This window comes from Gymnoscopelus microlampas (genome assembly GCF_963454915.1).
Source record: "Gymnoscopelus microlampas genome assembly, chromosome: 17".
Lineage (NCBI taxonomy): Eukaryota > Metazoa > Chordata > Actinopteri > Myctophiformes > Myctophidae > Gymnoscopelus > Gymnoscopelus microlampas.
This window is the reverse complement of record NC_139954.1, coordinates 31,081,790-31,105,759: the sequence shown is the minus strand read 5'-3', so window position 1 is coordinate 31,105,759 and position 23,970 is coordinate 31,081,790. Positions and strand designations below refer to the sequence as shown.

The window sequence follows — 23,970 nt, the reverse complement described above, 5'->3', positions numbered from 1 at the left end:
TTTGTGTATGTTATTAATGACGGGGGAAATTCATCACTTCACCCAGCTGGTGGCTACTCAGATGGTTCTGATGAGCACAGGGAAGCAGTTAAGGGTTAAGTGTTGCTCAGGGACACTAAGCAACCGAAAAACAACAATACAAATGTATGGATAGTATATTGAGATAAACCAGCAGTTTCCAAACCTTGCATTATCTGTGTATTAATACTTCCTTTGCAAATTCTGTGATGAAGAGATGGGTGATTCGCTATGACATGTCTGAGATTTCTACTGGCTGCTGTTTGCAGAATCAGAAATCCCTTGAACACACTGTTACAGTTGCAATTAGACTGTGAATGACTGTGTCATGTGTTTGCATCTGGTTGCAATGAAATGACTCCTAGTTATTAGGTACTTGTGATGGTCCTAGCCTAGCCTGAGTGTTCTCTCTTTCTCCCAACCTCCCCTCACATCGCCATTGTTATATAAAGGCGTGAGACAGCACAGGGGGACAGCAGTGGAGGATAGTGTAGGAGGTGTGTGTGTGTGTGGGGGGGGTTCTGCTGCACGACTGAAATCCATCTGAGGCTTTGTGCGTCCAGTGCCAACATGCTTCACACATCAGAGCTGTGAGTGAACAACATTGCTAGGTTTGATTCCATGAGTGAATGTACTGTGATTATTTTGAGAAGCTGTTATTCAACTATTATACTATCACCTTAAGAATATATCAAGGATTTAAGGACTATATGTCTCAACGGGCTTTAAATTGCCCAGTTGTTGAGACATGCTATAATAAACTTGGCTCCTTTGCGTGGTCTATGCTGTGTAGAATATTGACAAAAACGTACATTGCGATTGCTTTTGCTGAACAACTGTGATGTGACTTAATTTCTTGTTCAGCAAATGTGAAGGAAACAATCACAATGAAAACAAAGGGAAAATGTGAGATGCTAGCGTTAAGGCTTTTCACTCTTAAAGATTGTTTGTTTACCAAATTGTAATTTGATTTGCATGGTAGGGATTCTGTAATAGAACATAACACCTTGTTTAGAAGGCATTTTCCCTTCAGAAAAAAATGAACCTGATTGTGGTTAGTGAAGCAGTTCTTTTTTTTGCCTTTTTGTTTTTTTGTTATTCAATTAAATGTGCAGTCCCAGCCTGCACTGGATCCCCCTTCACATGCCCAACTCCCAACAGAGCTCCACTCCGCCTTGGGACAAGCTTCTTTATTATACTTCAATGCCTATACTTTTGCCTGTACAACATGGTGAACATGCACAATCATTCTTCGTCATACAACGTCGCCTGCTGAAAATAACGGACAAGTGCATCATGTTACGTTTTTCAGCTAATTCTGGTGAGCAACACTGGTCGTATAACTAAGTCTAAATTAGGCGATAGCATTTTACATGGCCCGCTGTTGCTGCTGTGTGCCAATAGTAGCTACCCCAGCAACTGAGATGGAGACTAGGGGTGTCTAGGGGATGGTGGGGTATAGGGCCGCTGTATGGCGTGACTAATGCAGCTCTCGCCTTCATGTTGACAATTGACATACTGATGTGGTGGACCTCAGCTGGAACAAACAATGCACAATGTGTCACAGCTGCAGCGCTTGTGCACAACAGCCCCTCTGGCCTACAGTGCAGAGAACAGGTAACCATGAGTCAGCTCCTATTTAATTCATACACCTACGCGCCGGAGCTCAGGAGGTGCTTTTTCTTTCTCATTTCAAGCCTGTTCTCTCCACGGAGGATGCAAACTCTCATTGTGCTGCTTTGCATTCTCTGAAAGTCATTCTTGTGATGACTCTGTGGTAAGGACATGTGAGAGGGAGGAACCAGAGTGCATGGTGACCTTTTCAAACTTGCCAGGAGTGTACAATATTGTCACACGCTAGTTCATGCATGACAAACACAAATGGATGTGCTCTCCAGTGTCAAACAATCCATTCTCATTAGACTTTGCATATAATCCGATCCTATTGCATCGCATTGCCTAAATAATCCTCCCATAAACATGAATGATGCCGTTGCATAGCGAGCAATGCCAGAGGTTCCTTGTCTCCTAATGAACCCCGCTGAGACCTCAAGGATCTTTAGGCCCCGCCTGTCCGGTCTCATCTGTCTGGATGAGGCACCTTGACAAGCCTTGACAGCACAAACAGGCTGTATTGGGAGAATGTGGTCCCTGTGCAAATACATTCACAGACAGACTAAAGATGCCTGATTCATACTTGATACTGATTTAACTAGCCGATCTACAAGCTCACAATGCATTGTGAGCTTGTAGATGGGCTAGTGTCGACGACAGAGCATAGATTAGGTTTAAGGAGGTGCAGCAGGCAGCAATTGGTGTGCGAAGGTGGATGCTGACAGGTGCCCCAGAGGAGATGCACACAGACACCTCTTTGGATCTATTAGCCAGTGATTCCCCTGATGTGGCACTTGCTCGTCCATCAGTGATTTAATACCATTGCTAAAATTAGCCTGGAGGCGAACCAAGAAGAGACAGGAACCAAGAGGCGGCTTTGATCATTCCTTTCTGGCATTTTCATCTCTCAAGTCAATTTTAGGTTCCTCGTCCTCCCTGGGTACAGTGATCACATGAAAGTCAAAATGAAAAGAGTAGCTGCTACTCTACATCGGTGGAAGCTAGTGGGGATCCAAATAAAGAAATGAGAATGTTAGCTTTTCATATCACAAAAAAAGTGTTTCATTGGATATTTGCAATGTCACAACACATCAAACTGTGGCCACAACAATGCAACATCTGTTCATTAGTACTAAATGTAATTCAAAGCTGGGAATCCATTTGCCAGGATCAAACAAGAGAACCTCCATGCATCCCAGCTCAAATTGGCATTTGATCTGCATAGTCGTTGTACAGTATATCTACAATCATAATTTCATCTTAATTAAACAAACAAAACAATTCTCAGTATTCACTGTGTGAGCTGCCCCTAATGGAGGCTGTAGTGCCCCCTGGAGAGAGAAAGGAGAGTGAGAACGAGATAACATAGATAACATAAGAGTGCAAGACTGTTTTAAAGGTTTTGCCAAGAGAGAAACAGCATTGTTTTTCTCCCTCTGTTTCTAAGTAATCACAAGAATCCTTGACAGATATGTGCGTACTAAATGACACCATAACAATAGCTTCAAAAGCAAAATGCAGCATTAGACCTACAGTATGTTTGCTTGTTTAAAACTAGATAACAGGTACTTCTCTACTTAAAAAAACATTACAAACTACAGTAAACTTGATTTGGCTCACCCTTCTACATCTTTTCTCTGAGAACCACATTGATGTCCCGATGAGGAGCTTAATGGCTTTATAGCATTTGCGATCAAATTACTGTTGACACTTCTGGTAATTTGCATAACTCATTACCTAATTGGAAACAAGTAGCTTAACTGGGCCTAATGAATGCATTTTTCCATTACCTAGAAGTACCTAGTGCCAGAGTATTTGTAAAATACAGTCAAAATGACTCTCAGGAATCTGAAACAGTCTAGTGGACTGTTTTATAATCTTATGTAGATGTCATTAAAGCAGTCCATGCACAGTATTGCTCCTATAGTCAGACCAACGCATGTTTTTCTAACTGCATCATTTGATAGGACAGGAAATTACATTTGTGTCCCTTTCTAACCATTTAAAACGCTATGTATGTCGATGTATATCAATAGCGGAAATACTATCTACTAGCTCACAAAGTATGAGCAAGTAGATCTGCTTTTTTTCTGGTAATGTTTGCCAGATGTTTATCTATGTTTGCCTATTATGATGACATGACCAGAATAGGGAAGCTAGTGTTTATGTGGTTTAAGTCTAAGGACCTGTAAACAGTGTATTGGGCCCATAACTGAACAGGCTAGAAGTAAACGTTGTTAGAAAAAATCTATACATATTCCAAGACCAGTACGCAACAACAAAGATATCAATCTATATCTGTGTACCACTCAATGGGGACATACAAAAAATTATATCATTCATGAAGGTACAATACAAACAACCAGGACAAGCGTGATATAAAATCATTAATTTCCTTCTAAAATAGTTTCCCAGTGTCCCAGCGACATTTTGAAACAAACCTGTTACCTGCCCTTTGAAGTCAATCCACTCACTTCAGAGAAATTGTTGTCACTTAAGCTTGGTAGTCTCAGTCTAGTGTTGAACACACTTTTATTGTTTAGGTGTCAAATGAAACAGTGTCACCATTCATTTAGGGAAGGGAATAAAGAGTAAATGGTCACATAAAAAAATAGAAAATCAACAATGAAAATGGTAACACGGGGGAAAGTCTGGTTCCCGTGGCAATATAGATGTACAGTTGAGAACAGTGTCCAGATCCAGACGTGAATGTGTTTGCTTTGCACATTTCCACAGCCTATATTAATCTCAAACAATAAACGTCCTTTTTTGTTTACTAGCCATGCATACAGTTGACAATTCCACGTGTTGAGTCAGTGTCTTCAAAGGAGCTGGTACTTTCAATACAAAATATTTACACTACCAATAATTATTCTCATTATTTTTCGCCATAATCATTATTATTTATTTTATTATTAATCTGAATACTCTGAATACATAAACAATGGGAATAGGGATGTTTGAAAATCTCAACACCCATTTAAAACTTTTGATAGTGGCAGAGAACAGAAATGGAAATCATTCATGACAAATGTTGGTGTCTTCACCTGAAATGTCATCCATTCCTGAAGAGAAGATTTTTTAAGAGATCGTTAGTGGAGATATTAACACTCAGAGATGGGCTCATTGTCCCCTCTGGATAAAGCAGATACAATGTACAGTAATCTGCTGTTAGAGACCCCCTCCCCCACAAATAAAATAAAAAATAAAAAAGAACAAGCAACAAACAAACTAAAATATCACAATATGTGAGAGACTCTGCTATGCTTACTATTGGATCTCCAAAATGACAAAATTGGAAAAGAGATGACACCTCTAGTTTGCACCAGATGTTTCAAGAAAGACACTGACTTTTACACCATTTTCATTCCATTCCATTCCCTTAAACCAATACTAATTAAAAAATAAATGGAGGCGCTTTCAAGTCACCTCTTTGGTTCTGTCTGTGATAAGTACTGTATGTAAAAAAATAATAACAAATTGGCCAACCAATTAAAAAAACAAACAAAAGGTAAGCTTAGGAAAAAAAAACTGTACACCCTAATCAATTACTCATCAATGTTTAAAACAAGTAGCTCTTAGGTCTGTGTACAGTGGCTTTTTGGCTGCATGGTAACAGAAACAATGCCGTGAGCACTCCAGCTAGATATACTGTGTTTAAAACTGGGTCATGAAAACAGAACAAAACAAAACAACAGAAGGATAATTTTAACAAAATCCTTTACCAAAGCAGCTTGCACAACAACTGTCCTAGAGAATACAAAACCTGATCAGTAACTCTACGCTGTTGATGAATCAAGATCTTTTTTTGTTTAGTTTTGTTTTTGTATCAACCCAAAAGATAAAAAAAAATGCACCAAAACAACAGAAACCAGAGAGTAACATAAGGCGAGTGCACTTTGTTTTTTATTTGTCCAGCTTTGTCAATTTCTCTTGCGGCAAATTCCTTGCATTCCTCATTCAATTCTATTAATTACTGACATGTCATTATTATTATTATGCCATGACTGATTTTATGCACCAAAGAGTGAGTGTTAAAATCCAACTAGTTCAACCATGAGTTTTTGTTCAGTTGGTGTGTTTGTTTGTGTACACATGTGAAGGTGTGTATGTGTGTGTTTGTGTCTAGGAGTATATTTCTCTGTTGAAGTCGGAACAACTTCCTCTAAGTAGACTTCCTGCCTGATCTGCTCCTTGAAGGCCCTGTGGGCTATTGTATATTGCAAGAGGAGCAGCAGGGGTCATCCTTGTCTGGCTGTGCGGCGTAGTCCATCTGCCTTACGATCTCAGCGAACAGTTCATCTACCATGGTTTTGCTCTTGGCCGAAGTCTCCATGAAGGGGCAGCCCCACTCCTCGGCCAGTGCCTGGCCCTCGCTGGCAGACACCTCCCTCTCGCTCTCCAGGTCCACCTTGTTTCCCACGAGGATCACTGGGACCTTCTCGTATCTGACACAGACACCCAGGCAGACACAGAGAGAGAGAGAGAGAGAGACATCACATGAGTAAAGTGAGATAAACAGAAATGTCTACTCTTAACCACTTAAACCCTCTAGTCTTAGTGAAACGGACCCGAGTTGTGCAACTGTAGTTGGACCCCCCCCCCCCGTCTACACCAAATCTCTTCGCCAAAAATAGCTGATCTACAAGCTTGTAGATCTGATATTCTGGGTGAGTGTTCCCCCCAGTTCAAATGGTTAAGGAGGAAAACGGTGATCATTATGCTTTCACTCTAGGGGTGCAACAGTTCGGACTTTTTTGGGTTATCCTTTTAGCTCAAGTGTATGACTGGACCCGACCGTACTGTGTGCATTTCTGTCTAATAAAGTATTCAATCAATCAATAAAAAAAATATATAGATTTTAATGAAATAATATATTTTTTTAAATAGTGTAAATAGCAGATCTACAAGCTCACAATGCATCGCATTCAAAAAAGCTTCTCAATTATTTGGTTAATTGAAAAAGTAATCTGTAGAATAATCACTAAGACGACGAATGGATAGTTGCAGCCATATTTCACTCTGCTTGTAGTGACACACGTACTCCTCATCCATCTTTCTACATGTACTGCTACAAGACAGTTTCTCTGGCACTGAAAGACAATCAATTAACCATGCAATTAATGAGTCATTTATGTAAAGTACATCCATGTGATACATTATATTCAAATACAATTGACTAAAAGAGCCTATAGTAGTTATCCAATGTTTGCGGGGTCGCTTGGAAGAGTAGACCACTCTGTCCATGTGCTAGCCCAGTGGTTCTCAAACGTTTTATGCCAAGGACCCCCCCCCCCATCTGAAATTGTTTTGTGCCAGGGACCCCCAGAAGCAAAGATTTGAGTTAAAACTGTTCGCTTTAAAAAAACATATATTCAAAGATATGCACACACTTTTCAGATAAAAAAAAATAGCAGATCTACAAGCTCATGTGACGCACTATGAGCTTGTATATCTGCTATTTTTGAATAGCCAAAGCCCAGCGGTTAAAACGATTGTGCCGCTATGTTAACTAATTTTGCTGGGGACCCCCTGGTACCCCCCCCAAGGACCACTGGTGGTCCCCAGACCAATGGTTGAGAACCACATGTGCTAGCCTATATTCTCATGACACGATGATGAGTTACACGTCTGAAGCCTGACCCAGCAGTCAACAGGAAATGGGCGACATAGCCCCAACTCCCCTGGGGGCAGGAAGTGGCCATAATCCTGTGAGCTTTGAACTCTCTGCCATGTTACTTAAGCAGTGCATGCCACCGTGGAACTGGGCTACTTACTGGAGAGCCAGTAAAGACACACACATGTCACATTATGTAGGTTACTGCTGTGGTTCTCAAAGTGGGGTCCGGGGACCGTCCGGGGTCCTTGAGGGGGTTCCAGGGGGTCCCCAGCCAAATGAATAGTTAGGAACCAAATTGACCCTTATGTGTCTGTAACTCTGTCCATTTATACACTCTCAGAGTTAAATGAACACAGACGATGATGATACTACACAACTACAGATTGGGACCCCCAAGAAATTCAAATGGTTTAGTCCCTGGCATATCTTTTCAAATGGGGGGTCCACGGTCTGTGCTTCTGAAGAGGCCAGGATTATTCCCACAAACTCTTTTGCTGATATTCGGTACATCTGTGCCATAGAATACTAAGGAAACACTGTGGGGCCTTTCACCTTAATTTTGTTTAACATAAAAAGAGAACACAAGAAAAGATCAAGCACAACTGATGGGTGTTACATAGTATAAATGCAGGTTGCCTCCTGAGGTTGCAGTTGAAAGCTCCTTCCAGCTATTGCAGCCATTTTGAACCAGCAACAAACACGCAAAACAGGATTAAAACACCTCTGCTGGCGATACAGAGCAACATCATAGATGAGAGAGAAATCACGCACACAGACACCTTTCATCATCGTTAAGAGTTTTCAAATGTTGGCCTCGCTCTATGAAATATTCATGCTCCTACATTATTTATGTTGTTTATTTGACTTAAACACACCCACTGTCTTTCATGACCACTAGTAACAGGTACACAAGGAAACAAGTAGTAGAGAGATGGAGGGAATGCAGAATAAGAGACCGCAATGCTCTCCTATACACTAAGGAGGCCTGAGCATCTCACAGGAGCCACGTGCTGCAGGTTCCCACTGCCAAATAAGCTTTAACTTGCTGAGAAGGACTGACTTTGATCTACCCATGAATACATTGTCTACAGTGAACTTTAATCTCCTGTTCTCAGGATCTGTTCAACAGCAGCCAAAGACAACACGACCAGGTTCTAAGGGCAGATTTCACAGTTCTCTGTGTGCTACCAAAAGCGACGAGGAGTTGATCAGCTGCATATCGGTAAGTTGTATGTAGTATGATAGACTACAGTGAGTGAACGTACTGAATGCATCTCCCTTTTGTCCAGCAGTGCACCAACATATTATTCATTGCACTAGAAAATAAAACAACAACTTTTGCCTTTTTGTTTTGTTTTCTGCTTTATTTTGACAGCAACGGTGAGGTAAAGAGAGGAAAGGTGGCATGACACACAGCACTGGCCGGCAAGGAGTCAAACTGGCGACACGCTGAAGAAGGCATTTTGTGGCCATTTGGTATGCGGCTGCGCCATTCAGCTATTGCGGTTAGGGCAAAATTTGATGATCCATGATTATTTCGTGAGCACTATTTTGAAACATCTGATTTCATTGTGTTTTTGCCATTGAACATTGGAACATGTATATATACAATAAAATAACATTTGGCTCTTAGGCTTTGTAAACAAAACTTGCACAGGGCAGATGTGATATTTTATTTGTATGACAATTAATCGTCAAGTAAAATCTCATGATCGCGACTAGTCTCTGCTCTGATTGAAGCGGTCGCTGGGCCTGATCTGTTGCTGCAAGCCTGAAGCTCACGCTGTAATCAGTTCACAGGTTGCCTCATCCAAGCTTCCATTAACCTGTCCTGCCCCTACTGTGCACTCATATAAAAAGGCATGTTCCACAGAAACAGCATTCTATTGAGTTTTACACATAAGCGTATGTGAGAGGCTGACAAATGCATAGCACAGCTCTTCGCTCCTGAAATAGGTGGAAATAGAATTTGTTGCTGTGTTGGGTAGAAACCTTGTTTCTGCCCAAGCAAAATGTCCAAAACCGTTACTTTTAAGGAAATGGACAAAAAAGAACCTGTGTTCCAATGTATTTATGATTTAGTCACAAGCTATTGTTAATACTTTTCACTTTTTAAATATTCATAAAACCCACAGACAGACTCAACCATATTCACTATACAAATCTTTCCAAATTAGCAGATCTACAAGCTCACAACGCAGCACAAATCACAATACGACAGGTTGTGAGCTTGCAGATTGGCTATTTTCGGTACTTTTGTGCGACACTCTTGCACGTCGAAGTAAGGCATTCATTTACAAAACAAAACATTAAAAGTTGAAATATGGAGATACAAGGTTTCTGGCCAATAGCGTCAAGATGGTACTTGCTATTTTCCATGGAGGATTCTTTATGATTTACGACCCTGGGCGCTCAAGTGGGAACTGACTTCTGATCTGCCAATGAGCACGTTGCACGGCTGAGCTGATCTCTCCTGTGCCGTTATTATAACTGCAGTGCCAACATCGCAGAGCTCTGGAATCAAACGCATTCCTCCCTGTGATCTGCACCAGACTGAAGAAATTGACCTTCATGATGTGTGTTATGCTCACTGGGAGAAATCATATTGGAACATAATTTATGCTCCTTTTTCAAAGATTACATTTGACACCCAAGCTACATACAGTTTCAATATCTCACTCCAGCCTCATCACAGGGAAGTGGGCTGTGGGCAGCACAAAGAAAAACACTTGTCATTGGCACCAAGGGGGAGGAGTTCTATAAATAGCCATAATAACAGAGGGGAAACCTGCAAACCCAGGAGGTGTGAGGGCGGCTGCCACGGATACAAAAACTCCCAGGGATTCAGCATGGTGGCGGCGTGGGTGGGGTATTGCCCACTGTGTCTGCGCCCGGAACCAAGCAATGGATAATGCAAGGATGGATCACTTAAAACACATACAGGGGCAGAGGGCAGCTGCGTCTGTGCGACTGATTTTAGACCCCAATTTCAATGGCAGTCCCGGGCAACTGCAGAAGTTTGAGAATAAGGGTGGATTCAGACTATGGTCCCGGGTGCGCAACCCGGACCACATGGCAGATGTTGTGATAGTGTGAATGTAGCGTACCGTTCCCCGAAACGGATCACCGTACCGTACCCGGGACCGCCTCCCGAGGTAGTCTCGGGTGCGATTGATGCGTCCTCAGGTATGGTACGCTGCAATGTGAATCCATCCGTACCGACAGGAGGAAGTGGACTGCTAATCATATATCATTTATATATTTTTATAATGACGCATTATTTTAGCTGGGTTATACCTTCTCATAGTTCTACTTGAATGTTGACAAGAAATAATAATCCCGCTAGTGTGTGTGAGTAGCGCGAGCCGTGAAAAATAATAAACAAAAAACACATGTGTAGCGAACGTGTATATAAGGATAAATATACCAAGGATTAGTCTGTGACGTCACTGCTAAAATACCAAGGATGTATCAGTGACGTGACTATCATATTGATAATAACAGAGACGCGAGAGACGGCGTTACATTTTGAGGTTTCAAAGACCAATGCACACACTGCTTTGGTTGTGTATTGTTGTTCTGTTATTATTATAACTCAAGACAACGTCAGGAACACAGTCAAACTTTATTATTCACTTTAAACTCTGACAAGTGACTCTTCTTCTGCGAATGACATTCTCTATCTCCCAAAGCCCCATAGTCAACAGCGTCCCCATGAGGCACATATTTACCATTACTGTTGGATGAAGTGTACTCGAGTACGGAAGAATTTTGGCCAATGTGAATGCTGGCCAGCTGGGAGAGGCCAATCGTACTCGGGAACGGTTCGAATCAATCGGACCCAGTCTGAATCCACCCTAAGAAACAGCAATGCAAACGAGGCAGGCACAGCAGTTCACATGCACAGAACCTGCCATGTGCTACTGTCTGTAGCCTAAAGCTTGAGAGTCTGACTATGCATTTGTACTGAAAGACTCGCACAGCAAAAACTCCCACCCCGGTTCCCCCAGACATAGCTTATCTATAATGCATGATGCCTCAACTGATATAGACCTAGCCAGGGCAGGGTGTGACCGGTCCTGGTGGTCCCAAAGTGGGTTGGCTCTGGCCCACATAAAGTACCATACCGGAAGTCTGCCAAATTTAGCCCACTGTCTATGTCTCACAGTATACTTGACATTTACGACGTTCCAAAGCATACCGTGGTTTGTTTAATTTTCAAAGATATGACAGGATATAACAATCACTTGCAGAGACTTATTGTAAAAATAAAGCCATTAACAGGAAATGGTCTACGGCTTAAGCTGTGAATAGGCAATGAAATATTTATGCTGGATTGCTAGTATGGTGCTTAAGGAGAGGGATGTGCTTTATGCTGCCCAGAACTGTGGCTTTCCTGGTGCTATTCTCTCAGTCTACCCAGCAGGCCAAGGTGTGCTGAATACTCAGCTTGTGGACAAAGCTGAGTCATTTGACAGTGTTTGGCTGAGTAAGGGAGGTGCTCCTCATTTACAGTAAAAGGTCTAGACTCTAGATTTACCCATTTACTTAACTATGGATTCACAAGGAACCATGGCTCCCCAATGCAGCAAGGCCATAGAGCCAGGCAGTGGCATATAAAAAAGGCAACTTCAAGAGAATGAATGATTTAACAAAACAACAGCTGGGATAGTACTCTAGGCTCCTTCCAAAAGTCTCATGTGGATCCCCTCAAGGTAGCAAAAGGAAACTCTTTCTTCCCGTTTCCTTCAAAGCTCTTGATACTATTCTCAGATGATGACGGGTTTCCAAAACTGTACAAGATCCAAGCGGTGAGGATATGTGGCAGTGTTACAAGCTGCATACTGTAGGCTTCTCACTCCTGGACGAGATACGCTTGCTACGCTCCCCATAGCCACCGTACTCTCATAGCCTGTACTGGGTAATTACACTTTCAAAGACAAATTCCCAGTCTTACAAATTACATGTGCGAGAATCTGAAATGCAAAGTGACACTACCGTATCAGGAAGGGAAAGGAGAAGCAAAGAAGCTATAGTTAGCAGAGTCTAATTTATGGGTTTTGTAAATAGATGGCCATAGTGGAACTGCCTGTCAGTCCGCCTCTTGCTTCTCTCCCTCTCCTGATTCCTGGGTCTACTTGAAAGTGACAGTCACACTACATGAAGCATAATGACTTTACCATTATGATAATGGTGGAGAACAGAAGGCCAAGCAGCCATGGGAATCACTAGGCTGTTGATAATATAAATATTCAGTGTAGCACAATTTAGCTTTGTGTTTAGTTACCAATTAAGAATGTTTGGCAGTCAGCTCTGAACAATTAAAATTCTTTTTTGGATGTCTTTTCCCCCTAAAAGCATTTATGCCTTAGAAAACAAGAACAAGCTATAAAAGATATTTGTTCTCAGGCTGCTTGTTCCGTTGCTGTTTTCATAATTGCCTGTTGTTTTCTCCACCTCATCATTATCCATGGCAACAGTACAAAAGTCTTATGTATGATAATAGTTCTCTCTAATAATAGTTGAATGATATATTGCCACAATCTACCATGCACTGGTTGATCATAACACAGAATGTGCCATTAATATCCACTCTGTCTTACCCTAGCTTTGTGGTATACTGTAGGCTAAAACAGACAGTGCTCAGACAATGATCAAATAGACATGGCTGTTTTGCAGAGACAATGGACCTCTTGCAACAACATTGTAATTAACAACCATACAAACAGGCATAATATTGAATCATATATTGGCTGTGCCTCAAGAGATTCTTCTCCACTTGGATGAATTCCGTAACAGTACTCAACATTGGACTTTGGTCTTGCACTTTTCATCGGCTTTCACAATAAACCAAGACACAGATGAAAGGGGGATCTTTCCCCCCGGAGTGCTGCAATAAGGAGAATGAGACCACTGACACATTTATTTAATGACCCTGGATCCTTTCGACCAGCTGGCACATGAACAAGTTCTGTAATGATGACTCCATCATTGAAAGCCCTGCAGCACTGTCTGCAATGCTGAGGTAAGTAGTAGATGTATAGTTGACTAGGAGTGGTTTAATTAAAATGCACTGCGACCAATAGCCTAATGAGATGTTTTGGAGTGTGAAATAACAAAAAGCTGTATGCCAGGGGTGACTAAAGGAAATGTTATCGTTGTAGCCAATTTGAAATATTATATTTGTGAGTGTTGAGTGATCAATTGGCCATTTATATGATCAACTAAGCAGGACAAATACAACAATTATCCTTTTAAAACTATATGCTTTGTTTACTTCCATTAAAATACATCATGGTTGTTGAGTGGTAGCATGGAGTGCAACTCTTGAGATATCAAACAAAATAACGAGAGAACTTCACCGTATCAGGGCTACGTAGAGAGAGAGACTGTTTAAGTGGCTTGGACCGTCATCACACCAAACCCCTCAGAATGCGTCACCTGGGTGTATAGCTAACTGTTGCTGAAGTGTGCGGCGATGAGGTTCCCAGCGGTCCTGTTACAGGGCCTTTGTGCTAATGCCTGCCTGTGCCACTAACAGTAGACACTGATAGGTGGTGACAGCGCTCAGAGTGAGAGCACCCCTGACCTGGGAGGGTGGCATGTGACCACCGCTGGGTCACCAGGGTGGGGCAATGAGGAGAGTGGGGTTGGGTGGGGGCGGAATTAAGTGAGCAGTGTCAACTCGACTACACAACCCGAACCCTCCAGTCCTGAGCAGCCGGGGACTGAGTGTGTACAATGCAGTGAAGGCACACATGCATTGCTTTGTTTTCAACATTGCTGCAGAATTCCTCGACGCTCCATTAGCAGATCTGTTATAACCACTTGTAGAAATGATAACCTGATCATTTGGCTGTGCAGAGCAATCAGAGCAATATAATAAAGTCATAATGTATAACATTCATCTAAAAGGCCACTCCGCCTATTTTTAACCCAAATCCCGTCCTTGTGAAGTTGAGGACATGCAGTGTTTCTTGTGTTTTTGTATTTTGAATTGGAACACTCCCACTGTGATGTAATCCGTGATGTCACAGTGGGTTTTTGACGCCGGGCATGAGCCATTGATGCACCTGAGGCAAACTGGAACCGGTAGATCCATAGAAAGCATTGAAGTCAATGAGAGCCAGCTGGACCAGCTTATGAAGAAACTATATTGAATGATTGCGACCTTTGTCATATAATCGGTTCAGGAATATAAAAGAAGACATATCACACAATGTTTTCTGATCACTTGTTTTTCGATGTGCACACGATGTTATTATTTTTAGGGTATCTACACTGTGCCTGCTAACGTTTCTGGCTCGTATATATAGCAAGTATTGGTTGACAGGCTGTCAATGATTGACAGTCTCGCAATAACATCCCGTACTTACTGCACATTCAGAAATATACTCTGCTTTTTAGATACCTCAATAAAATGATAATGTGCACATTAAAAAGCAACACAGCAGAAAACAATGTGTGATATGTCTTCTTTTATTTTCCTTTATTGTCCTTGTGTTTATTCATAAGCGGGTCCACCTGTCTCTCATTGACCTCAATGCATTCCATCGAACTTCCGGTTCCAGTTTGCCTCCCAGTGCAACCAATCGGCCGGCTGGATTTCCTGTATATTTACTTCCACACAGCATCAACAGTGAAAGCCACTATGACACTCACTCAATAACTTTAGACAAGAAGACATCCAACAGCACAAATATTTGTCAAATAATTGGTGGTCTCTCTTAATTCGGTAGGAAGACTATGCCAGTGATGGGAGACTAACAGAGAAGACTGTTTGACCAAATGTACTATATGTGAGTGACATATGGACATTGTGTACACTAAAGCCAGATTTATACTTGGTTGCACACCGGTGTCGCACCCCAAAAATATTGATCTACAAGCTTAAAACGCGTTGCAATGTGACACGAGCATTTGCCTTGTGTATTTGTGGTCTTCCTTGACCTTCTGCAAGCAGAAAATAAAGGCTCCACCATGTTTGAATTGATACTGGGGGAAATGTCTTCCTTTCAGCTACGATATTCTATTTATTGCTTAAAAACTGCCTTTTCCGATGTTTGCAGATATTGAGCAAGACATTGTACATTATAATGTAGCAAACACAAACAAGATACAACACAGGTGTCAAATTGCTCGGTTAGAAACAGCCACAACAACAAAGTTGGGCAGAATCCTTAAAGCGACTGTTTTCATATCGGCCCATTATAGACAGGGTCAATTTTCAGAGAAGCATAACCCCGAAGGCATTTCGTGTTTATTTTTGGTATACAACATTTCTAGGGGTATTAAGGGGTGCTGAATCCAAATCTGCTGTATACCCAGCGCAAAAATGTCAATTAAGGCCTCAAAATTGAGAAATTCAACATGGCCGCCAGCGCCAGGACCTCTTTCCAAAAAAACAGGTGCTAAACCCACATTCTTTATTCTACTGACATGAAACTTTACACAGAACATCTGCACTTATGGGGGAAGAAAGTAGGAATATAGCTGGGGTGCAACCATGAGAGTAACAGGGTGTTTTTGACTGTCTAACTGTAATCTTTGTATAGGCGAGGATACAAAAATGACATTTCTTCAGTGTTTGCAGGAATACTACAGCAATTTGGTAATAACTGTACAGTGTTGGACACCAACATTGGAATCCCCCAAGTCTTAGCTTTCTTCAGGTACCAAGTTTATGCCAGTAGCCCTTATAAGTCTGGATATATACGCATTTTAGTGTAAGCATGCTGTTTTAGGAGAATTTTCAAAAGATAAATGGTGGGGCTTATAGTAGGGTCCGAAAGTGAGGTTCTGTGACCATCCTTTGGCAAGTACGTTTTGACGATTGATTTGACCTCTATGGACCCTTTAGAAAAGATTTAGCCCCCAGGTCCCTCCCAAAAATCCCGGCATTTTTTGCTAGACAACCAAATTCAAAATGGCGCCCGGCGCCATCTCTAAAAATTAACTTTTGATCTGAATGACCTAGAATCATGTATGAAGGCACTTTTCCATACAAGTCAACCATGAGGATTCCAATTCTGACACAATTTTAATTGTAAGACCTCGTTTTGACTCCGAAATTCAAGATGGCCGACATCCAGTAGAGTAAAAACTTATACCCAGGGGGCAAAGGGGGGTATGCTGCATTTGCCCTTCCATAAAAGGTTGGCCACAAGAAATAATATCTATGACCCAGTAGGATCACAACCTATATGGACAACCCGGTCACCTTGCTGCTGGATATCCAATATGGCCGCCTCAATATTATCAGAAAATAGCTTTGGCAATAACTTTTGAACCAGATGGGCTAGAAATAAAAACTTGGTGTCTATTTCATGGTTTCAGAGCATGAGAAACTCAATGGAATACTTATCTTTATGATTGGGTGTGTCTGGACCTTTCATTTGCATATTTCCAAGATGGACGCCACGCGAAAATGAGTTTTACTATGACTTTTACAGTGACAGCTGACTGTTATGGCAAAAAGTCTGCTTTTTAAGCAATATGAACACATTTGGTCAGTTTGAGCTTTAATTTATATGTTGTCAATATGGCTGCAGTCATAAATAATGTATGGTATTACATTTTCCCTCAGATTTATTGATTTATAGATCTATAGTTGTGGGGATGATTGCAGAGAAAAATCGGAGAAAAAGCCCACAATGTATCTTATGTATCATTTTAATAAACTAAATACAATATAAACAGACACATGCACACTCCAAGACTTGCCAAAAACTTCAACTTTAGGGCTATACAAATTAACATAGTGGTATGCATTCAAGTAACATAACAAAAGATAGACTACTTAGTGACAAATAGAGTAAAGGCGGAGTTGAGGTTGCCTACAAAAGGTTCATTTTGACCTCTATGGTGCTGTCTTGCCTGCTTCTAAAGCCAATGATACTATGGTACAATGCTATTCACTGTCACTGTTGTCATGTGTTGCACTGATCCTGCTGCATCGTGTCTTCAGTCTCTGGCAACGGCATCCTAAGTAGCATGGAATTGCCTTCTTTGCACGGGAACAGTTTTTCTGGCAGCCTTTGATACAGCTGCATGATATTGCCTTGTTCATTGACACAGGCCAGGCTGGCTCGGTAGATGCAAGGGGGACTGCATTGCTAGCACTGAGAGACCATCCATACTCTGTGAAAGAAGGAATATCCGGCTTGGCGATATGTGCACATTTATCTATTATGGTTGCTAGAACAGCTCTTCTCAGGTGCAGGTCAAAGGCATTCTCTGTCAGGGGCAGCAGCTTTAAGAGGGTTGATCTATTATTGAGGAACTTGTACACTCTAAGCTTACTCAGGTCAAAATCCTCCTGGTGGTCCGCTTTGGATGTATATACAGCAATTGTGAGGTCTCGTGCCTGATTGATGGACGTCATCTGAGAGGGAATCATAAGAGTTTTCACCAAACTCCTCAAGTGCAGAGATCCAGACGCATGATGGCCTTGAACCATGCCTTCTTCCCAGTGAAGAAGGGATAGCTGGTGCTACAGTATCTCTGCCACTTAAACTATGGATAAAGGGCAGGGCACGACACTGTGCGAGCCCCAGTGCTGATACCATTTGATGGATAGGAAGGTATGAATTTTGCTCTGTTCTCACCCACAGCTCTGGAAGGCATCTGAGATGGGTTGCTGCATAGTAAAGGCACATGATGATGATGTCTGTGTCATTGGCATGGATGACAACTCTGTCAACTTTGTCATTCTGGACACTGTACAGGGTGTGGAGTATTATTCTTGTATCAGCCTCCTGTTGTGTGGATTCTAGTGCAGGGACATCTTCAATAGACCCCTCCTTGACCACCACACTCCTTGTCTCTTCTTTAAACCCCCCACCCAGGTAAAGATGTGTTGGACCAAGGGCCGACTTAAGTTTCACATTTTCACACCATTTGTCACAGAGGAAACTCAATAGGTTTGCCTTGTTAGCTGACACAGCAAAAAACTCCTGAGGATCTGGAGCTGTGTAATGCATACTGACTTCATATTCTTTGATAGGTTTTGGTCAAGCATACAGTATATGTGTTCTTGCTCAGCTGTCTTAAGACTAGGTCCACTGTTCCGGTCAAAACGGAAGTGAATGATCTCTGTGCCAGCAGGCACATCATTCAACAGCAGACGTTGGTATCGTTCAGCGATTGTTCCAAATGCTTCACCTTTCAGGAACGACCAATGGCGCATGGCATACATGGCATCAATAACTACTGCTGTTTTTATGTCTTCTGTAGGCAGGTTAGGGATGCATGCAACTTTGGTCTCCTCTTTCAGGACCTTAACAAGACTTGCCTTGGTACCTGTTCTCATCCTGCCATCCTCCTGGAAGAGGGAAGGGGGGAAGTCACTGCACTCGTGGTTGCCCATAAAGTCAACAAGGTTGAGTTCTCCACCACTGGCTATGATTTGGGTCATGCGCAGGAGGGCAGTAATTTCATTGCTCTTGCAGGTGCTGAGGTTTTCCCCTTAGATCTTGTGTTTTGAGTGTAGAAAGTGTTAAGCTTCATTATGCTTGTCTTCTTCTGTTCACTGGACAGTGACTCACACAGTGCCTTCAGACCCAGTTCTTTCACACTCATCAAGTCGTCCTTGACTGTGGAATCAGCACACTGTCCTGTAGATATGTTGATCATGGATGATGTGCTCACTGTAAATGGGCTAGTCTCCACTGCTGCCTTGACTACCATCTCTGCATCCCGGATTACACGACTCTGACAAATAAATTAAAGCTCAAACTGACCAAATGTGTTCATATTACTTAAAAAGCAGACTTGTTGCCATAACAGTCAGCTGTCACTGTAAAAGTCATAGTAAAACTCATTTTCGCGTGGCGTCCATCTTGGAAATATGCAAATGAAAGGTCCAGACACACCCAATCATAAAGATAAGTATTCCATTGAGTTTCTCATGCTCTGAAACCATGAAATAGACACCAAGTTTTTATTTCTAGCCCATCTGGTTCAAAAGTTATTGCCAAAGCTATTTTCTGATAATATTGAGGCGGCCATATTGGATTTCCAGCAGCAAGGTGACCGGGTTGTCCATATAGGTTGTGATCCTACTGGGTCATAGATATTATTTCTTGTGGCCAACCTTTTATGGAAGGGCAAATGCAGCATACCCCCCTTTGCCCCCTGGGTATAAGTTTTTACTCTACTGGATGTCGGCCATCTTGAATTTCGGAGTCAAAACGAGGTCTTACAATTAAAATTGTGTCAGAATTGGAATCCTCATGGTTGACTTGTATGGAAAAGTGCCTTCATACATGATTCTAGGTCATTCAGATCAAAAGTTAATTTTTAGAGATGGCGCCGGGCGCCATTTTGAATTTGGCTGTCTAGCAAAAAATGCCGGGATTTTTGGGAGGGACCTGGGGGCTAAATCTTTTCTAAAGGGTCCATAGAGGTCAAATCAATCGTCAAAACGTACTTGCCAAAGGATGGTCACAGAACCTCACTTTCGGACCCTACTATAAGCCCCACCATTTATCTTTTGAAAATTCTCCTAAAACAGCATGCTTACACTAAAATGCTTATATATCCAGACTTATAAGGGCTACTGGCATAAACTTGGTACCTGAAGAAAGCTAAGACTTGGGGGATTCCAATGTTGGTGTCCAACACTGTACAGTTATTACCAAATTGCTGTAGTATTCCTGCAAACACTGAAGAAATGTCATTTTTGTATCCTCGCCTATACAAAGATTACAGTTAGACAGTCAAAAACACCCTGTTACTCTCATGGTTGCACCCCAGCTATATTCCTACTTTCTTCCCCCATAAGTGCAGATGTTCTGTGCAAAGTTTCATGTCAGTAGAATAAAGAATGTGGGTTTAGCACCTGTTTTTTTGGAAAGAGGTCCTGGCGCTGGCGGCCATGTTGAATTTCTCAATTTTGAGGCCTTAATTGACATTTTTGCGCTGGGTATACAGCAGATTTGGATTCTGCACCCCTTAATACCCCTAGAAATGTTGTATACCAAAAATAAACACGAAATGCCTTCAGCATTTTATACAAGCACATTTTCTGAAATTCTGCCTAGTCTATTACTCGTCACAGCGTTGTGGAACTCTGAAGAAGGGGAATATCTGCATTTATGAAAATCCACATTTTCATGATGCTTAAACTGAATGAAAAGAGCATCTGCACAGTCAGTCAGATGATGATCTATGCAATTTGTTTTTGCTCCAGCACCTCCGCTAAGTCTGATACCAGGTGAGCAAGGTATTTTGCGCTTCATGATGATGTTTAGACCAGCGGTTAGGTGGATGCTTGTAAATAGTATTACATGGTTTACAAGCAGGGCTAACATATATAGGCGGTTCTGAATAAGGTCTTACCATACCTGCCCATTATACTGCAGTCAGAGACTATAAGAAATTGCAAGGTTTTCCTGAAATATCTGAAATAACTGCTATATGTTGTAGCACTAATGGTGATTAACATAGTCACTGGTGATGGTTTCTCAGACCCCCAGTTTGAGGTATCCTTTGCTCAACCTTTAACATGTAAATGTTTGCTAGTGTAAATAATAAGTCATAAAGTCATAAAAACATAGCTAATCTTCTACACTGTAAACAAACTGTCAGTGGAGGACTGTACACTGGATACAAGTCATAATTGTCCTCCACAACACAACCAAATGGGTATATATATATTGGACAATTTGAATAGGCTCATGATGAAGTGCTACGCTAGCGATTGTTTGATTTTAGAAAAAGCATCCTGTGACTTTTGGGAATAATATAAGATAACAGGAATTTCAGGAATCCCTCTGGGTATTAGGCTATGTTTGAAACACAGCTGGGCCGCACCTGATATGTGGTATGCTTATGCACACACTTGAACATGTAGCTTGCACGCACGCGCACGCGCACAAACACACACACACACACACACACACACACACACACACACACACACACACACACACACACACACACACACACACACACACACACACACACACACACACACACACACACACACACACACACACACACACACACACTTTTGGTGCTCATCTACCTTTTCTCTATGCTTATATGGAAGAAAAACATGTTGACCTCATTCTTTCATCCAGTCATGGATTTATGTGAATGTTTATAAAGGCCATTTGGGCAATCCTGCATTTAATTGACCCACAAACAAATAAGTCAAAACATCAATACAGATAAAAAAAAATAATAATAATTGACTTTTTGTATTTAATAATATACAGTATATTATTATATACAGTGTGTGTAGTTATAAAAAAAAAAGCATACACACACCACAGGAAAGTAAAATAATCACCCCAAGTGATGAACAGCATTTGTATAGAACTCATGCGTTTATCCTGCTGTATGAAGATCCTCAGTGACAGCTTCCACAGAGGATGGAATCACGTCTCTCTAGAAGTTTACACTGACTGTACATCCATCCACTGAGGCAGATTCTCTGACACCCTAGAGGGCCTAGACTGCATGATTCATTCACTGACACAGGCCAGTGCATGCCATCTCTCCAGTACACTCTGCAGGATCCCATACACAAAAACGATGCTTGTCATGTATGTCAGTAGAATCCATCCCCCATAATTAAACTTTTATATTGGGGCAGTGATTCTTCATGCCATGTTCGATTTATTTTAACTGTTAGTAGCCCTGAGCTAGGAATACTAATAACATGACAGAACATTCAAACACCCTCAGTTAACCTCTGTATCAATCAGCATCCCCCACTGGTGATGACCTCACCACTACATCATGTGTGGCGGTTCATACTATCCCATGGCTGGTTCCTGGTTGGGTTGCTCGCAATTGTCTTTCCAAACAGCTTGCGTTTGTTAATTAAAAACATGTCTTTTCTGCAGAAACTGGCCACACAAGTAGCATGCTTTTTCCAAATGTTGTTGTGACTTCAAGCCCCTATTGCTTTAGCTGTGTGTCTGGGGGGCTCTCTGCAGAGAGACCCTGTTGCTCTGAGGCTTGGGTATTCTGACTGACTTGTTTCACAGAGGTTGCAGCATCCAGCACAGTCAGTGGACATTCTGTGCAACAAACGGCAGCATGGAAGACAGACAATATCTGCCATGTCATGACAACAGAGCTGACTACTGGCCCTGAGTTTGTTGATGGTGCAGGTGAGATCTTGTTAAGAGCAGGAGAGGGGACATTTAGAATTGCCTTGTTGGGAAATGGCACCTGAATGGAACTACTGCCTTGGACCAACAAAGACATCTTTAAAAACATAAAAGACAATCATTTAAGACCAGAAAATTATGAAAAATGTGAGGCAGGTGTACAAACATAGAACAGACATGTGGTGTGTACTGTAGTCTGCCCTTAAGGAGAATACAGTACAATATCCAATAAGGCCAGGCCTATATAGGCCCATCCTGAAACCACAGGGCCCGCAGGCCAACATATGTCAGGAAAAAGTGCACTCATATCCATACTGAACCAACCGCGATATTTGGACATACATTCTTTCACATATGCAAGAATTGGTACCAACCTTTTCACTCTGATGATTTGATCCCTCATCGGCTTGATGTCTTGGAAGCTCTGCTGGTTGACAAGGCTGTAGACGAGTATGAATCCTTGGCCGTTCTTGATGTAAAGGTCCCGCATAGAAGCGAACTGTTCGGTGCCGGCGGTGTCCAGGATCTCCAGAACCGAGGGCGAGGAATCCACCTCGATCTCCTTGCGGTAGAAATCCTCTATGGTGGGGTCGTACTTCTCGATGAACGTCCCGGTGACGAACTGCACAGTGAGGGCGGATTTCCCGACCCCGCCGCTGCCCAGTACCACCACTTTATACTCGCGCATCGCTCCCTCTTGTTAATTGATCAAATCAAGAGATCGTCGAAAGGTTTCATCAATCTCCGCGCGACATCGAAACGAGCTAGAATATCCTCGCACACAAACTAGTACATTCACCATTCGTGTCTCATTTTGAACGGCTGTCAATAAATACAATCTTTGCTCAGCTATGGCAGAGCAGCACAAAGACTCGGTGCCCTGAGATGAATTTCATTGTAGAAATTCCTCCACGCAGCAGGTCAGGCATTGATAAAACTAGACATGCATCCGAGACGAGCTGCAATTTCAAAAATGTCCATAGCAAAGGCATACAAATAGAAAATCGCCCAATGATGATGGGGACGTGCGGGTTTTCATCTCCTTCTATGCATCATAAAAACACAAACTTGCTCCATCGGAGACATTGGGGGGGAAACTGGTCATAAAACCCTCTAGAACGGAGTGTGAGGCTTAGGCTACTCGAGGAGAGATGGCTCAAATAAGACTATATCGATAGTTAATAAAACAACTTTCGTCTCTTTGTTTCTTTTCCACCATCATCTCTTGGCAAGTCTCCGTTTCTCATTCGCTCGCCGATACAAGCCGAGCCGCCATACATACTCTCTCTCGGGCGGAGACCCCACCACCGCCGCTGCGTAACGGCTAGTCGGTCCCCACTCGGCTGCCGTACAGCGTTGCCAGACTGTGCGAGAGAAATAAGCAACCAGGTCTATGAAAACAAGCCCAAAAGAAGCGACGACTACTAGGCTAAGGCAATTTGAAAATAGCCGATCTACAAGCTCACAACGTTGTGAGCTTGTAGACCGGCTGTTTAAAAAATATATATATATAAAAATCAAAATTAATACATATTTTCAGATGGGGGGGTCTGCGGACAAATACATATTAATCTGGGGGTCCTTGACCTTGAC

The 23,970-nt window shown here is 42.1% G+C and overlaps 1 protein-coding gene across 1 annotated transcript; it reads right to left on the bottom strand.

Annotated features, from left to right (window-relative positions):
• Positions 1-4,136: 4,136 nt before the first annotated feature.
• rap2aa (RAP2A, member of RAS oncogene family a) lies at positions 4,137-23,672 on the bottom strand. Its single transcript, XM_084084950.1, has 2 exons — positions 22,752-23,672; positions 4,137-6,080 (listed from the first exon to the last, which is right to left on the bottom strand). The coding sequence occupies exons 1-2, from the start codon at positions 23,063-23,065 to the stop codon at positions 5,843-5,845; spliced, it is 552 nt and encodes a 183-aa protein (XP_083941076.1). The 5' UTR covers positions 23,066-23,672; the 3' UTR covers positions 4,137-5,842.
• Between the last annotated feature and the right edge of the window lie 298 nt (positions 23,673-23,970).

Excerpts from the sequence above, each read along its gene's own strand:
- rap2aa (XM_084084950.1), bottom strand. The coding sequence starts at position 23,065 with ATGCGCGAGTATAAAGTGGTGGTACTGGGCAGCGGCGGGGTCGGGAAA. Across the intron at positions 6,081-22,751 it reads CAAATCATCAGAGTGAAAAG|ATACGAGAAGGTCCCAGTGA; the intron begins GTTGGTACCAAT and ends TGTCTGTGTCAG.